This window comes from Oncorhynchus tshawytscha, linkage group LG29, assembly GCF_018296145.1.
Source record: "Oncorhynchus tshawytscha isolate Ot180627B linkage group LG29, Otsh_v2.0, whole genome shotgun sequence".
NCBI classification, from domain to species: domain Eukaryota; kingdom Metazoa; phylum Chordata; class Actinopteri; order Salmoniformes; family Salmonidae; genus Oncorhynchus; species Oncorhynchus tshawytscha.
Window position 1 is genome coordinate 13,309,714 of NC_056457.1, and position 17,246 is coordinate 13,326,959.

Here is a 17,246-nt window from a genome sequence, read left to right on the forward strand (position 1 = left end):
TGGCTAACTGTAAGCATTGCAATCACTAGCCTGCTATTCAGTGGAGTGGGTGTGTTGTCCAAGTCTAAGTATCTCTTTTCCAAGCTTAAAAGGATAAACATTCAAAGTGGGCCATGCTTTCAATCCAGCATGACGTCTGCCGTGCTCAGAATGCAAAATAACTGGGGACTCTAAAAAAAAAAGAGCTCCGACCGGGAAAAAATGTTTTGAACGGTCATCCAACTCAGAATTGGAAGTCGGGAACTCATGCCTCTTTCTAGAGCTTCGATCTGAAGATCCCTGACGTCATTATGATTCAACCTTGTTATTTCCCAGTTGTTTTGAGAGCACCATACATCCGGAGAATGCGAAACTTTGATGACAAAGTTCGATGACAGAAATTTGCTCATGAAGCCTGTTAAAGTGAGCACAGCACAACAAGGTGAGTTCAAAAATGTCTTGTATGCTGCTTCATAAATGATTTAATATGCAAGGGAGATATGTATACTGTAGCTAATACTAACTGTATGTTGTGTAGTAAGCTGTTAGTAGCCCATGTGCCTTTCCCCTTATAACATAGCCTACTGTTCTGACTTGGTGGAACACCTGTAGCATATAGCCTGTTTTAGAGAAATGTCATCATCAAATATTGTAAGAGCTTTAATTGTCTGCTTATATGCCCCCCTTATTTATCCTACGAATCTGACTTGGTGTACAGGTAGAATACTGTAAGAACTGCCCATGTTCTGAATTCTGTAGCTGTACATTTCAAAGGCGCTGAACAAATAGTTATATTGACTACATTCGTCCTAGCTCGCTCATTGTCTTAATCAAAATTACGGATTGCCTCAACCACTCATCATCCCATTATTCCATAGTTTGTACATTTCAATCGTAAGTAGAAACCAAATTTGATTATTAAGCAAGTCAGCCATATCAGCATTTTTTTTTTAAATGCAGTAAACTGTTTCGCTGCCAGACAAGGCTCTGCTGATATCCAGGTGTAGCGGTAAGGTGTTGGGACAAAATAAATGTATGCACGATAGTGCTCGCTCCCTGGAGCTGCTTCTTGTTTTTACCTGATAGGAGTGGAACTCATCTGAGGAGTGCGCTCATATGTTGCAATAGTCCATCCAGTTGTAGGTTCCAAGACACCTTTCTGCACACTAGTGTTGTACTGCGCTGTTTGTGGTCCGCCTGTTAGCTTTCCCAATTCTTGCTCTTTTCGCCCACAGGACTGCCGCTGATGGGATGTTTTATTTGTCACACCATTCTCGGTAAACTCTAGACACTATTGTGCATGAAAAGCCCAGGATGGCGGCCGTTTCTGATGTACTGGATCCGGCACGCCTGGCAACAACAATCATACCAAGCTCAAAGTCGCTTAGGTCACTAATTTTAGCCCATTCTTACATTCAATCGAGCAGTAACTGAATGCCTCGATGCCTATTTTATATAGAAAGCCACCGCCACATGACTCACGTCTGTAGGCGTGATCTATTTTCATGAACGGGGTGGTGTACCTAATGAACTGTCTAGTAAGTTTGTGTGTATAGTAATGTATGCATTCAAGTCTGTAATGTCTAAGTTACTAAATTGTTTGTCTAATGTTTTGTGTCGGACCACAGGAAGATTAGCTTTTGCCATTTGCTAATGGCGATTTCTTTTTTAAATCTACTTGATTTTTGTCTGTCTCTGAAGGGATCAAAAGCCAAGCCCCCAAACCTTTTACAGCAAACCATTGCTGCCACACTGGAATGCACACCAAGAATGTGTTCTACATCCTTCATTTAAGAGTTTTACTGACACACGTGCAGGCGAGCGTGAGAGGTAAATAAAACAAATAAAAGGAAACTGCAGCCAATACCATAAAAACAGTTGTAACTAACCGGTCCTCTGGTCTGAGAATTGATACCGCCGCACACAACGATAGAGGAGTTTCTAGAAATACACACTATTCATATTGTGGTTTAAAGCAATTACAAATGCATGCACAGTGCATGCTACGGTCTAAGGTTTACATGTCATAAATTAGAGTAATATGTGAAGTTTAACACGCTGACGTCTGAAGCCCACTAAAAAAGTAAAACAGTGCTAAGGGCTTGCTTATTTTCTAAAATATGTTTTTGGCAGGGACAGTTATAAGCAGTACAATTACTTTAATATAAAGTCATTATAGTTTAAAAGCCTATTATGCTGATGTGAAGGCTACCTCAAAACAACTAATAGGTCAAAAGACTATTTTTTAGAACCATTCAATAAAAATATCACGTAAACATTAACCCCTTTGAGGGTCACGCATTAAACTGACTAGATAAGTTCTGGGAGATGGTTGTTGTGCATCCAATGTGAATACACACACACCGAGGCACAGGGGTAAGGGTTGGCAGTAGGGTTTGTATTGACTTCAGCAACAGGCAGACAGAAGGCAGACTCTGCCACCGTTGCGGTGGTATCCGGCCCCATTGCATCCTGGGAGAACACGGCAGACGAGGTAGTAGGGATGCCAATGGACTCCAGGCCAGAGCCAGAAGAGAGACTGCCGTCAGCCTCACAGGACATGGGGAGAGGAGAAGCAGGGCTGACATCTGCAGTGGATATGGTGGCGGAGCATGCAGGTAGAGGTTCTCCACAGGTCCTCTTGGACAGCCTCCGATTCAAGGCACGCATGGTCACAGGAATAGACATACATCTGAATCAGAAGAGCAAGACGATGAATATCGAAGACATGCAACCAACAACTCATGAAGTAAATACTCAGTGTAAGAATGTGGTCTCTGCCTAGAGACAAAATTAAGCAGTATGACTGAGAAATGATGGACCTAGTGGGAGAATACAAACTCAAACCTCTTTAGGACTCTGGAGACATATTCAGCCATGGATTCTGACTCTGACCCCACTGCAAACAGACTGCAGGTGAGCTTCCGGGAGTCTGCCACATTCACTAGCACTGCAAGACAACAATACACCACACTAAACCCTGAGTAGAGAACATGGAGTGTAACATACTGTATTGTGATTCTGCTAAACTGACCCCTGCAGAGTAGAGATAACAAATACTCACAAACAGATAGAGAGTCACTGTCAGATAGGTGAAAGGTCACAGAGAGGCTGGAACCTGACTCAGGGAGGACTTCGCAGTATAGGTCACACACTGGACCTAGAAAAGGGGGTTTGGTTATAGCCAAGTCAACAGTGTTCACTCGTATGAACAGTTTGACATAAGTAATCTGATGAATGGTTGCATCCTTGACACATTAGATACCATCCATGTAATAACTAAAATAGTATTCTGTGACATTTGGGGATTGTAGGATTAGAACCCTGATGTATGCTCAGTTGCTCACTTACCTGGGTTAGGCCTGAGAGAGGTAATGCAGCTGGCCAGTAGAGTGTTAATTGCACACTGGTGGCGGAGCAGCTCCAGTAGGGCAGGGACATGGGCGGGGTGGGTAAAGGGAATGGTACTCATCAGCGTCCCCCTCAGAGCAGCTTCTTCCCATGCAGCCCCCGGCAGCACATAGCTGTGTATCTCTTTACCTGGGAGGGGCTGGATGGAGAAGACCGGTGTGTCAAAATGATGGAATGCTGAGTAGAAGAAAGTGGTGTAGGTCTTACTGTGCACAGCTGTCAATGATATACCGGTAGTGCCAGTATGATATACGTTGTAGAGCAAAATTATAAGTCCGTAAGCATTCAAAATCTGTTTTGGTTTAAGCATATATACACACAAACCACTAGAAAGTGGGCATCTTGGCCATCCCATGTTTTGTTGCCACCATTCTCCCCTAATAAGGTCATCATCAACTGGGGAAAAGGTGCCCACTGCAGGTCAGCATCAGCTATGGCAACATCTAGGAAACAGTAGCAGTTTGATCACAAGAAAGGGAGTTGTACAACAATGCGTTCATTTGAAATGTGTCTGGTATCATCCCAATGTGAATTACAGTGCAAGAAGACCCACTTATTCACAGATAAGACTATAGGCACAATTGAATATAGCTAAAAAAGGAGAATCAAAGCATACAAACCTGTAATTTGGCTGAGCTTCTCAACAAAGGAAGAGAGCATTGGTAGGGGTGGCTGCAGTTTGAGCTGGAAGCAGGCTGGCATCATTTCATTGAGCACCTCACAGAGAGGACTGAACAATGGTAGACTGCAACAACAAAAAATTCAAACTAAAGCTCTATTAGCATAGCTGTCTTAATGTGGGATTTCATCCTAATATGGGGAATTCCATGTCTGCGCTTAGAAAACCTCAGATATCAATGCATCATTTGAAAATAGTAATATAATGACATTGAGATAGTTACCCCTGGGCGTCAAGCTGAGGTGGCTGTGGGATGACAGATGCCATCTGGAGCTTGTGTGTAGAGTCAGTTGGCCCCACTGTCACCAAGGCCAACTGGCCAACACTGCCCCTTTCTGCAAACCCATAGCAGAATACAACAGTACTGAATTATATATATATTTTAAGAAACAGCATTCAAATGCAGTTGCGAATGTTCAAAAACATACCTGAATCGGACATCTCCAACAGAATGTCAGAAGGGCTGATGTAGTATTGGATAGTCATTGGAATACCTGAATAGGACAGACACACAAAAAAAAGCATATTTCTGTTAGTCATTGAGGGTGAAGCAGCTAAAGAAACGACTAGGGGCTTTCTGGCTAATGGTCTTGCTCCCTTTATTAGTAACCTACCTTCGCTCCCTGCCGTAAGATAGCCAATCCTGCCATTGAGAATCATGTCCACTTGAAGATTGCACTCCCTTAATGCTCTGAAAGGAGAAAAACATGTGAATATTTCAACACAATGATATAGGATTTCATTCAAGACAACCTCTAGGTTATTTAATTCTCACAGCAAAATGCAGGAGTCACAATTCCCTCTATTCAACTTCGGCCATTCGTATTACATTTCACTAACCTTGGCAAATGGGATATCTTCTGTAGATCTTTCCCCAAGAACTGAAGGGCTGTGTAGACCTTGATCTTGGTCTCACTAAAAGATATTAGACTGTCCTGTTATCATGCCGCTTAACCAATGACATTGAATATCAACTAGTGGTAAAAAGGCAGTACTTGTCTCCAGGGATGTTGTACAGGGAGGAAAGGCCTTTCAGTTTCACTGAGAATTCTTCAAACTTCTTTGACCTGTGCAGTAATAAACAGATGGGGTTAATCTGAAGTGCCAACAATGTATACTTTGTTAGAACTTGGTAAAATAAATGTCAGGTGACCTCCAGTTGAAAAATTGTATTAGTCAGACCATATGTATTACATCTTACTTTAGCAGTTGAAGAAGTGACTCGCTTGACTGTAACACACAAAAAAAACACTGGCTTGAGTGACATGAGTAATTTGAAACATTACAAAATGTTTTCCTATATAGGAATAAAACAATATCAGTCTAATACCACAGGGGCTTCTCCATGTTGGGCCAACTTCACATCCTCCACCTCTCCTCCAGGCAGCAGTAGGACCTCTAGGTAGAACATGTCAGCTGTGAGGTAACAGGTTGTCTCAGTGGGGCTCAGGTGGGACCCCATCCTGTACAAAACAGAGGTCAAGGCTCAATAATGAGAAATGCCATTGCAAAACACCAAGAGTGCGATGGAGGTTATTTAGTGTATAGCATCAAATGAATTCCATACTGTACAGGCCTAAGAATCTTTTGATCCAAAAATCAGGAAACTCAAAAGATGCTGCACTGACTTGGAGCATTCAACATGGGTAGAGGTGCCTGGATTATCCAGTAGAGGGACAAAGTCTAGGCATTATATTACCGAATGAAAACAGATCACAAAATTATCATATTACCCTCTCTGTTTGGCCATTATCTCCAACCGTGATACCATGGCGCTCAAAGACGACACTGGAACAGAAAACGGTTTGGGAAATGTTTCATAAAAAGTTCTAATTTGAGTGAAGTGACCATACAACAAATGGCAGACACCATAATCATAATTCTGCATGATGACCTTCAACTGGAATGGAGTGCATTACATCTGACACTAGTCTATGCAGAAGACTGAACTTAGCTGATGTTGTGAATACAAATAGCTTATGTTTTGTTTACCATTCAGTGCTTCATGGAGTATTTTCAGACACCTAATCAGTGGTTCACAGGGTTTGGTGTCACCTCTCGATTTGTCCTATAAAATACAGATTAAGACATTTTTGAGCAAGCTCAAGTATCCTGATAGAAAGCACTTACTACATACTATGACAGAGTTTGAGAAAGCGCATCTCTTGAGAGTCTTTAGGAACTGAATGAACTTAGGGCTTAAGACTGAGCAGCATTGTTGAGGGCAGACATCTAGATGGCCCAGGCCCAACTCCAGCTGCCTTATCCCCTCGGACCGCACATCCCTGTCCGCCCAACAACCACTCAACCCCACCCCCAACAGGCCCTGGAGACTGACTGCTGCCAAGCTGAACTTCTTTCCGAGGCCACACAACCATCCCCAGTCATGGAGTGCAACTGGACAATGGCCATGGATGGATCAAGATAGATTCATCAGAGTCCAGAAAGCAGTGTCCAACTGACACAATTCCAAAAACCTCTCAGCCCATTCTAAAACGACAAAACAAGAGCTTTTAAATTGTACCCCCACTGACATTGAATCTAAACAATGATAGATCTGGGTAATGTGTTGGGAAGGGGGTGGCACTTGATACTGGAAATTATTCCTTTTGGTGACAGATCATACCAGTTACCCAGTCAAATAAGGGACCAGTCGTTTATGTAGAGTTATACTAATCTGGCTAAAAATCATCTTGGAATGCCAACATCTGGAAGGCATTTCAAGTCTTGTGGCTGAACGGTCACGGATGTTTGTCCTCAAGACAAGTTTGGTGAAACATTAGTCCAAGATGTACTGTTAAGGAGTGAAGGCTAGCCTACTCCATTAACATCCAAGACCCTTCCTTATATGTAATGTTCAGAGGTAAACTGGTTCTGGCAGCCAACTACGCCATCTAAACGTGAATCGATTCTTAATCGCAATACGGTTCTGGAAACATAAGGCCCTCTACTTTCAAATGAAAAAGAACTCCCAATATATGGTCGCTTTAACCCCCGCAGCAAAATGTGTCCGGGGCATAACCCCCAGGACATTTTTTGGGGTAGAATGACTGAGGTCAGACATTCTACTCCAAAATGTATGAAAATGTAATTATGTTGACAATATCAAAAGATATAACTGATGAGAGGCACTGCAGGGAGATGAGGAGCAAGTGGTGCCTGGGTGATCGTGGCTCTCATTCGCACCACTGCTCATTTTGTTTGCTACAAATAGCCTACACATTGTAACTTGTCATTGATCTTAAAATGGATAGTATGTGTTTTTTGTCAATTAAGCCCAGATACCATTTGTCTATGCGTGCAGTTGGAAGGAAGTTGAAGGTAGTTTTGCGAGCCATTTCTAACAAGCATTTCTACAGGAAGAGCTAGCATGCTAGCTGTTCCCATAGACTTCCAGTCATTGCGCCAACGCTAGGTAGCAACTTCCTTCAAACTGCACGCAGAGACAATAATGGTATCCATGAGTTCATCTGACTCAGGGTAAGTAGAGAAAGGCATAATTGCTGAAGTCTCGCACTATCCCTTTATAAGTGCCTCTGCAGAGAGATATACAAGACTCTTTTTCAGGACCCCGTCTGACAAATAAATTGCAATGGCCATACTGTGAGACGCCTAAGACAGCGCTACAGGACTTTCCGCAATCGGCTGAGAGAGGCTGGACTGAGGGCTTGTAGGCCTGTTGTAAGGCAGGTCCTCAACAGACACCACCGGCAACAACGTCGCCTATGGGCACAAACCCACAGTTGCTAGACCATACAGGACTGGCAAAAAGTGCTCTTCTCTGACGATTTGCGGTTTTGTCTCACCAGGGGTAATGGTCGGATTCGCGTTTATCGTCAAAGTAATGAGCGTTACACTGAGGTCTGTACTCTGGAAGGGGATCAATTTGGAGGTGGAGGGTGCCTCATGGTCTGGGACGGTGTGTCACAGCATCATCGGACTGAGCTTGTTGTCATTGCAGGCAATCTAAACGCTGTGCGTTACAGGGAAGACATCCTCGCTCATGTGGTACCCTTCCTGCAGGCTCATCCTGACATGACCCTCCAGCCATACTGCTCAATCTGTGCATGACTTCCTGCAAGACAGGAATGTCAGTGTTATGCCATGGCCAGTGAAGAGCCCGGATATCAATCCCATTTAGCACATCTGGGACCTGTTGGATCAGAGGGTGAGGGCTAGGGCCATTCCCCCCAGAAATGTCCAGGAACTTGCAGGTGCCTTGGTGGAAGAGTGGGGTAACATATCACAGCAAGAACTGGCAAAGCTGGTGCAGTCCATGAGGAGGAGATGCACAGCAGTACTTCATGCAGCTGGTGGCCAGATACACCAGATACTGACTATTACTTTTGATTTTGCCCCCCCCCCTTTGTTCAGGGACACATTATTCCATTTATGTTAATCACATGTCTGTGAAACGTGTTCAGTTCGTCTCAGTTGTTGAATCTTGTTATGTACATACAAATATATACACGACAAGTTTGCTGAAAATAAACGCAGTTGACAGTGAGAGGACTTTTTTTTGCTGAGTTTATATAACGTTAAAAAGTTTGGGGTCACTTAGAAATGTCCTTGTTTTTGAAAGAAAATCATTTTTTCCCCCATTAAAATAACAATTGAGCAGACATACAGTGTAGACATTGTTAATGTTGTAAATGACTATTGTAGCTTGAAACGGCTGATTTATGGAATATCTACATAGGCCCATTATCATCAACCATCACTCCTGTGTTCCAAAGGCACGTTGTGTTAGCTAATTCAAGTTTATTTTTAAAATGCTAATTGATCATTAGAAAACTATTTTGCAATTATGTTAGCAACAGACAAAAACTGTTCTGATTAAAGAAGCAATAAAACTGGCATTCTTTAGACTAGTTGAGTATCTGGAGCAAGTCCTCAACTGGCAGCTTCATTAAATAGTACCCGCAAAACCCTAGTCTCAACAATGAAGAGACTACTCTGGGATGTTGGCCTTCTAGGCATTTGCAAAGAAAAAGCCATATCTCAGACTGGCTAATAAAAATAAAAGATTAAGATAGTCAAAAGAACACAGAGAGGAACGCCGCCAAGATGGCCAGCATCCCGGAGTCACCTCTTCACTGTAAACGTTGAGACTGGTGTTTTGCGGGTACTATTTAATGAAGCTGCTAGTTGAGGACCTGTGAGGCGTCCGTTTCTCAAGCTAGACACTAAAGTACTTGTCCTCTTGCTCAGTTGTGCACCAGGACCTCCAACTCCTCTTTCTATTCTGGTTAGAGCCAGTTTGTGCTGTTCTGTGAAATGGAGTAGGAAATTTCTCGCATGGAATAGCCTTCATTTATCAGAACAAGAATAGACTGACGGGTTTCAGAAGAAAGTTCCTTGACATGTTCAGCCTGTAATCAAATGCACAAATGCTCAGTATTTGGAGCATCAACTAGTCTAAAGGCCAGTTTTATTGCTTCTTTAAATCAGCACAACAGTTTAACATAATAGCAAAAGGTTTTTTATAATGATAAATTAGCCTTTTAAAATGATAAAACTTGGATTAGCACACACAACGTGCCATTGGAACACGAGTGATGGTTGCTGATAATGGGCCTCTGTACGCCTATGTAGATATTCCATTAAAAAATTTTTTTTAATAAAGAACATTTCCAGATACAATAGTCATTTACAACTTTAACAAGGTCTACACTGTATTTCTGATCAATGTTATTTTAATGGACAAACATTGCTTTTCTTTCAAAAACAAGGACATTTCTAAGTGACCCCAAACTTTTGAACGGTAGTGCATATTGATTTATTTACCATACTTTTGGGAGTGGTGTAAATTTAAATGACTATAGGGTAAACAATCACATTTATTTATAAAGCCTTTTTTTTTTTACATCAGCCGATATCACAAAGTGCTATACAGAAACCCAGACTAAAACCCCAAACAGCAAGCAATGCTGAAGCTTCTGTTCACACTGATTAACGTGTAGACAGAGCGCGAGGACTGTTACACACATCGGCAGTGCCGTTAGAAGAGCTTCAACTGAGAACCAAGATTAGTCCATGTTCTGGATCGAGTTTGTATCTCGGTCTAGCAGCAAAACACTAAACCAATGTTGAACTTATCTACCTGCGTCTGCCTGTTTGGCGACGCTTTTCCCATGTCGGAGGGTATATCTGTGGTCAGTGGACGGTAGGGAATGCGTCGACGAGCTGTGCCCAGGAAATAATTCAATCCAATTGTTAGATGCTAACACCCCACCGCCAAATCAAAACCAAACATGTATTCCATGTTGTGTTATTGCCTTGGGAGCACACCTTCTTCAGGATTGGGTTGGTGGCTCACATCCAACTTTTAGGTGCATACACTGCCACCTACTGTACTGGAGTGTGAGGTCAGCCATGGCCTACCTACATTCAATTCCGGTAATACAAAAAAGGATAATTTCCCTGCCAACTACTAGCCCAAAAACACCCCATTCCACGATTTAATCCTTTCTAATCCTACTCCAGGCCAATGGTCTGGGAGGACAGAACTTTACCACTCAACCCCCCCTTGCAACTATTTTGCAGTAAAACCTAACAACAACAAGTACTTCTTTGCAGCTGCCACCACAACCTCCATTTTCTGTGACTTACAGTCCCATTTCTGCAGTACAGTTGACAACAACGGCAATGAATGCTAAGAAACCCACATTATTCCCATTCCTCTCTGCGTACTCAAGAGGAACCCTCTCAGGATCCCTCACTCTGTACACATCTTCCTCTAACACGCACTACACTGCTTCAGCATACAACACTTTCTGTGCTACTCTGACCCTGGAACCCGCCTTTCTCTCACCGGACACCTCAGATCACCAGCCCCATGGGCACCCCCACAGCTTCCTCCACCGATACTACGCATCCCTTTGTCTCATGCCCCCCTGCACACATCTAGGGATCTCCCTCCTACACAATGGCTGCAACATAACTTAAGCTTGGCACCTAAAACAAAACAAATATTTTCAGAACAAAAGCTCTAACAGGATAACTGACACATCCTAACTTGACCTTGTCAGGCAAAGACGTCTAACAATTGGATTCAATTATTTTCTGCACGGGCACTGCTCAGCAAATTATGCATTACCAATTCACTGACATACCCTCTGACGTGGGAAAAAGTGTTGCCAAACAGGCACAGAAACAGATTGGTAAATAAGTTGCATGGTGGGTTAGTGTTATACTGCTAGACTGAGAAACTCAGTCTTGAACCTGGGCTAGGGGAAACATATGACATTGGAGGAACGTTTCAGAAATATTTCACTAATACTTACCATACACCTACGAACCAGTTTAAAGGTCTCATTCCATGTCTTTTCTGCATATTTTGAGTGCAGGTCAGAAATGAAGGACTTACTCCCAACCACTGATGGGCAGAAGATTAAGTACTTAAGATACAAATACATTGGATGGCGACATCAAACAAGACAGCAGACTGGAAATAACAATTGCCATTGTGTGAATGGGGTCAAAAACAAGGCTGAGCCTCTATTGGCTATATATCTGCGTTCAATTGCATCCCTCAATTACAATATTTTGAATATTTACCTCGGTATTGCCCTCTCTGAATTACATTAGTTCGCCAAGCACTAGTCTGACTAAATCTGGCTGTAATGTACAATTAGTTGGTATACACCCAAAACTAATGACTGAAAAACTGTTCTTTAAACGCCAGAATGTTGAATAAAATTATATTTGAGTTTACTCTAGCAGTTGGCTGTACAGTTTATCCTTCAGCCGCTCCCAATTTGAGACATATCCGCAGGAAAGTATGGATTACACATTTTTTTGTGCACAGTGCTGAAGTTTACATTTCTATCACTTGGCACATGCGTAAAACCATGTAATTAACTGCCGATTTCAGTTAGTATGCATGCAACACGTACACACGTGTTTTCTCATGACCAAAGGCAGGTGCAAAAGATGGAAGTAGCCTACATGCACGCATACTAACTGAAGTCTGCAGGTGTTTACATGGTTTTTACGCATGTGCCAGATGATCGTAGACATTTCTACTTCAGTACCAGCGCTCTAAAAACGTGGTTGTAAACAATTGTTTACCGTGGATATTTCGATCATCTGAAGGTCCACCACAACGGAAAACCAGTAGAAAAAGTTCAAATTTAATTTAATTAAACACTGGCTCGTGAGGAACGTTCACACGATGTTGCAGTCATTAGTTTCAGGCTGTATCAATTAATTTATCAGAATAGCCAAGCACATCTCTCACCTGCCATCTTCAATTATATCTTGAACCAGAAGTTGGTGCCCATGCGGTTTCAGAATGAAATAAACTGTTGTGTTTCCTCTAAAATAGGCCTACTCTGAAACAGGTCAACAACAAACAAAAAAAGTGTATGTGATGATACGCACAGGAAGAGCTCCACCAAGTGGGACATGACACTAATGATTTAAATACCCACAGTAGGTGACGATCAGGGGGAGCTGTTTTGAAGCCACTGATCCTCCATCTTGGCACTTCCCCACGTTGTGAAATATATTTTGGAAACTATATTTTTATTTATTTATCCGTTATTTTATCAGGTAAATTGACTGAGAACACGTTCTCATTTGCAGCAACCGACCTGGGGAATAGTTACAGGGGAGAGGAGGGGGATTAATGAGCCAATTGTAAACTGGGGATTATTTGGTGACCGTGATGGTTTGAGGGCCAGATTGGGTATTTAGCCAGGACACTGGGGTTAACACCCCTACTCTTACGATAAGTGCCATGGGATCTGGGTTGGCGCCCCCCCCCTTGGGTTGTGCCGTGGCGGAGATCTTTGTGGGCTATACTCGGCCTTGTCTCAGGATGGTAAATTGGTGGTTGAAGATATCCCTCTAGTGGTGTGGGGGCTGTGCTTTGGCAAAGTGGGTGGGGTTATATCCTTCCTGTTTGGCCACAGTGTCTCCTGACCCCTCCTGTCTCAGCCTCCAGTATTTATGCTGCAGTAGTTTGTGTCGGGGGGCTAGGGTCAGTTTGTTATATCTGGAGTACTTTTCCTGTCCTATCCGGTGTCCTGTGTGAATTTAAGTATGCTCTCTCTAATTCTCTCTTTCTTTCTCTCTCTCTCTCTGAGGACCTGAGCCCTAGGACCATGCCTCAGGACTACCTGACATGATGACTCCTTGCTGCCCCCAGTCCACCTGGCTGTGCTGCTACTCCAGTTTCAACTGTTCTGCCTGTGATTATTATTATTTGACCATGCTGGTCATTTATGAACATTTTGGCCATGTTCTGTTATAATCTCCACCCGGCACAGCCAGAAGAGGACTGGCCACCCCACATAGCCTGGTTCCTCTCTAGGTTTCCTCCTAGGTTTTGGCCTTTCTAGGGAGTTTTTCCTAGCCACTGTGCTTCTACACCTGCATTGCTTGCTGTTTGGGGTTTTAGGCTGGGTTTCTGTACAGCACTTTGAGATATCAACTGATGTACGAAGGGCTATATAAATACATTTGATTTGATTTGATCTTTAATGACCTCAGAGAGTCAGGACACCTGTTTAACATCCCATCCGAAAGACAGCACCCTTGCCCTGGGGAATTGGGATATTTTTTTAGACCAGAGGAAAGAGTGCCTCCTACTGGCCCTCCAACACCATTTCCAGTAGCATCTGGTCTCCCATCCAGGAACTGACCAGGACCAAACCTGCTTAGCTTCAGAAGCAAGCCAGCAGTGGTATGCAGGGTGGTATGCTACTGGATAAATAGAAATGCATTAATGTAAAAAAAAGAAGAAAAGTTCAGTAATTATTTTACAGACACCTTAATGTTTCAATTATATTTAATTTGAGCTTAACCAAAATGGGGAAAAAAATCTAAAACAAGTACATTTAAAAATATATATTTAATGTTACTGTCCCCAGTAAAAAAAAAATGAAATACCCGGTATATGTAATTTTGTCCTTGAAACATTTAAATAATTCATTCAAACCTGTGGAGAACTTCCTCATCTGGGGAGTGACAATATGGCCTACCAGTGGCTTCAGACTCTCATTGGCCAATACATATTATTCACATCCTGGGTTTATATACATTATTGCATCACCCCATTCCTTCTTTTAGGCCAAACACAGACTGTTTGTTCATTTGTCTAACGATTTCAAGCACATTCCAATTGTAACACTATTTAGAGACTCTAAATTAAATTATTAGTCATTATTAAGTATACTCTAAATTAGAGTATAAATTGCATATCGCCAAACTGTCGCTAACTCACTGTGGATTGTTCGTAGATTGGACTGATTTGCTGCAGATTGCTCACATACTGGTCACACCCACATAGTTATCCAGCAGGTCCAGGCACTTAATAATGTTCTATGTTTTTCTTTGGAATTTGATTGGCGGATTGCATCCAACTTTTAGGTGAGGTCAGTCACGGCCTACCCACATTAAGTTATCTTCATTAGGCCTGTTCTATGTTGAGCGGTGTGTTTCCTAATATCTATATCCCGTAAAGATGTGCTAGGTAGAAATCGCTCCGCCTTTTCCTGGTTGCTAAAATTGTTTCCCTAATTTCAATTTATGTGACAAAACAAGCAAGTATAGTTTACAAAATCATTGTACCATCTAAACCACTGTGAAAAATATTTTCCATCACCAAAAATATTGTATTTTCAGCTGTTTGAAGCTGTTGTACAAAACTGAAAGTAAAACATGCAAATTTAATTTAATTTAACAGTTCTACCACTTCTTAAACTTGCTTTCAATGTGAATGACAGATCTACAACACAGATTTCTATGTGAATTTAGTGGGTTGCCCAGAAAGTTACATATTGCAGCATTAAATGTTTATGTGATATTATGTCCTGATATTGTGAAATGTAAAAGCCTTTGCATTGACCATTGATACAATAACTATTGAGAAGTATTGATTAATTAGTGAGATATTAATGTTAAATGATGAAATTACAGTTTATGTGCATTTTGGATTATCACAGTGTTAGGCTTTAATACTTTGGAATTTTGGTAAAGATGTCCTTTATCTACTTCCCCAGAGTCAGACGAACTCATGGATACCATTTTTATGTCTCTGTGTCCAGTATGTTAGCGTTTGTTCGCGAACCTACCTCTAGCTTCCCTCATGCTGGACACAGAGACATAAAAATGTCATCCACTAGTTCATCTGACTCTGGGGAGGTAGAGAAAGGGCCTCAATGCCAAAATCCCGAAGTATCCCTCTAGCCTGTTCTGGTCGATACTTGGGGTGCGTTCAGCAGGAAACAACGGTTTGTAACTTCCAGATATAAATATGTTATGTAAGCTAGAACAAACATGCCTCACAGACCATTTAGGCTGTGTTGACACAGACAGCCCATTAATTTTTATTTTTTTTAGCTAATTGGTCTTTTAGTGGCCTCCCTCTTGATGCTGGAGAGACATTTAGGTTTTAAAGTTCATTTCCTGCAATTCTAGACATTTTGCCATGGGGCAGAGATCATTTTAACAATGTTAAATCTAATTTCCTGCAATTCTACACATTTTGCCAGGATTTATGCCATGTTCAAGATTGATGAGTGAGCATGACCTATATGAGTGGGCGTGACCTCTGTGCCCGGTCAGTACCGCTAGACTAATTTACCAATCTTGAAATTGTTTGCTGACATTGCTAATTGAGTGACTGTCAGTGACCGACATACCAATATAAAAATTGCTGATGCACAACCAAATGTCGAAGGTGCACCTTGTGTATTCTACTACTCTAACTCGCAACAGTAAGTTGAAACCCGGAATGAGTTCCTAGCGGCCTGGGGACATAAGTAACTGCTTTGTCACTTATTGACGTTGATTGAGCCGTATGGATAATACTAAAAAGGAGCAAAGTGTATCTCTATTATTGATGTTTGATGAAGAGTATCTACCATCCTATGTAAAGCTGGGATATATAAGATACGCCGTAAGAGCATTTGTGCAGTACAAGAAATGTACAAAGTTTGGCCAAGTGTCAAATGTTTGCAGGCAGGAAGGAATATGTTATTGAACGGCCTGTGAATGTAAAATGTTGCAACTGTGGTGGGGATCATATTCCCGAATTCCCTGAGTGCTGTGAAAGACGTTGGTATGTCAAGGATCGTGGCTGTAAAGCACATCTCCTATGTGGAGGCGGTGAAGAGAGTCGAAGGGGCAAGAGGCCACAGTTCTGAAGAAGATATGGCAGTGGATGCGCCGCAACCAGTTGCAAATGGTATACCTCAGTCAAGTTATCTGGATACATTTAGTGTGAAGAAGGTGGATTTTGTAGCATTTATAGCCTCAGTTATGAATCGTACTGCACAAATGTCCAAGAAGCCCAAGCAGCTGGACATCATTATAGCTGCAGCTAAGAAGTTTTTGGGCCTCCAAGACTTCCCGGCAGAAGCACTGCAAGGACTACTGTCGCCAGAAAATGTCCCGCCCTCACAGGATCCTTCTGAGCCTGTGTATGGACTTGATTATAACAGAAAAGCAAGCAGATTCATATTGTATGGAATTGTTATATATTTATTTGATCTTTACCCTGCATTGTTTCCTTTTTGGGATCTTTATTATCCACTTGTACAGTAGGTGGCGGAATGCACCTATAATTGTGGCGTACGCTATTATACCAAAGAAGAGGTGGTCGGATTGGTGAAGCGTGTAGAGTTGAACCATAGTTCGGGGAATGGGAAATGGTGGCGAGTAGCGCGGATGGAATGGAGGAAAAGTTGGTGAAGCAACAGCTGTGCTGGAATGCGAACAATATGGGTGTCAGTACGGATGGTATGGAGCTGGAGGATGAGGGTCAAGGACCGGAATGGTCGATAGTGGAAAGCCAGGAAGAAGAGGGATCAAGATGCAGAAAGCAGTTGAGCGTCTAGTTAACAAAGCATAAACAGGGCCAAGGTAGGAAGCAAGATTAATGATGTGTCGGAGTGGAAAGTTGTCATGGTGTTTGATGAGACCACAGGGCCTCACACTCTGTCCATCTAACTAATGCCGTAGAGAAAGAGGTAGGTGAAGTGAAATTAGCTTGGTTCATTGGTAGCCAAGCTCAGCAAGAGAAGATTTTAGAAATGGAAACACTTAATGGGACGACGTTTAAAAGCCATGTCCCTGGTGCTTATGCTAGATTGAGGGGAGTCATCACTGCGGCAGAGTGATTGAGGCCAAAAGGTTGATCAGTAGGAAAGAGGGTCAAAGATGTGAA

At 42.3% G+C, this 17,246-nt stretch overlaps 2 protein-coding genes across 7 annotated transcripts in view; one reads left to right on the forward strand and one right to left on the reverse strand.

Annotated features, from left to right (window-relative positions):
* Positions 1-1,764: 1,764 nt before the first annotated feature.
* zgc:111976 (uncharacterized protein LOC553663 homolog) lies at positions 1,765-12,498 on the reverse strand. Of its 3 annotated transcripts, XM_024392897.2 has the most exons (17): positions 12,312-12,498; positions 11,356-11,447; positions 6,062-6,137; positions 5,803-5,857; positions 5,400-5,532; positions 5,271-5,299; positions 5,065-5,136; positions 4,910-4,984; positions 4,684-4,760; positions 4,498-4,563; positions 4,293-4,404; positions 4,011-4,135; positions 3,715-3,833; positions 3,331-3,529; positions 3,044-3,139; positions 2,827-2,929; positions 1,765-2,671 (listed from the first exon to the last, which is right to left on the reverse strand). In XM_024392897.2, the coding sequence occupies exons 1-17, from the start codon at positions 12,316-12,318 to the stop codon at positions 2,290-2,292; spliced, it is 1,818 nt and encodes a 605-aa protein (XP_024248665.1). In that variant the 5' UTR covers positions 12,319-12,498; the 3' UTR covers positions 1,765-2,289. The 3 variants fall into 3 exon arrangements, with proteins under 3 accessions (XP_024248665.1, XP_042164769.1, XP_024248666.1); XM_042308835.1 differs by lacking the exon at positions 11,356-11,447 and having other exon boundaries at positions 12,312-12,497; XM_024392898.2 differs by lacking the exons at positions 11,356-11,447; positions 12,312-12,498 and adding an exon at positions 10,173-10,380.
* A 4,207-nt stretch (positions 12,499-16,705) lies between these two features.
* Positions 16,706-17,246, forward strand: part of LOC112245199 (ras-related protein Ral-A-like) — a 33,210-nt gene continuing 32,669 nt past the window's right edge. For 2 of the 4 annotated variants that reach the window (XM_042308820.1, XM_042308819.1), the window contains exon 1: positions 16,706-16,942. The gene's annotated coding sequence lies outside the window, so the exon portion shown is untranslated. The remainder of the gene's footprint in view (positions 16,943-17,246) is intronic. The other 2 variants (XR_006080311.1, XR_006080310.1) reach the window with 1 other exon arrangement.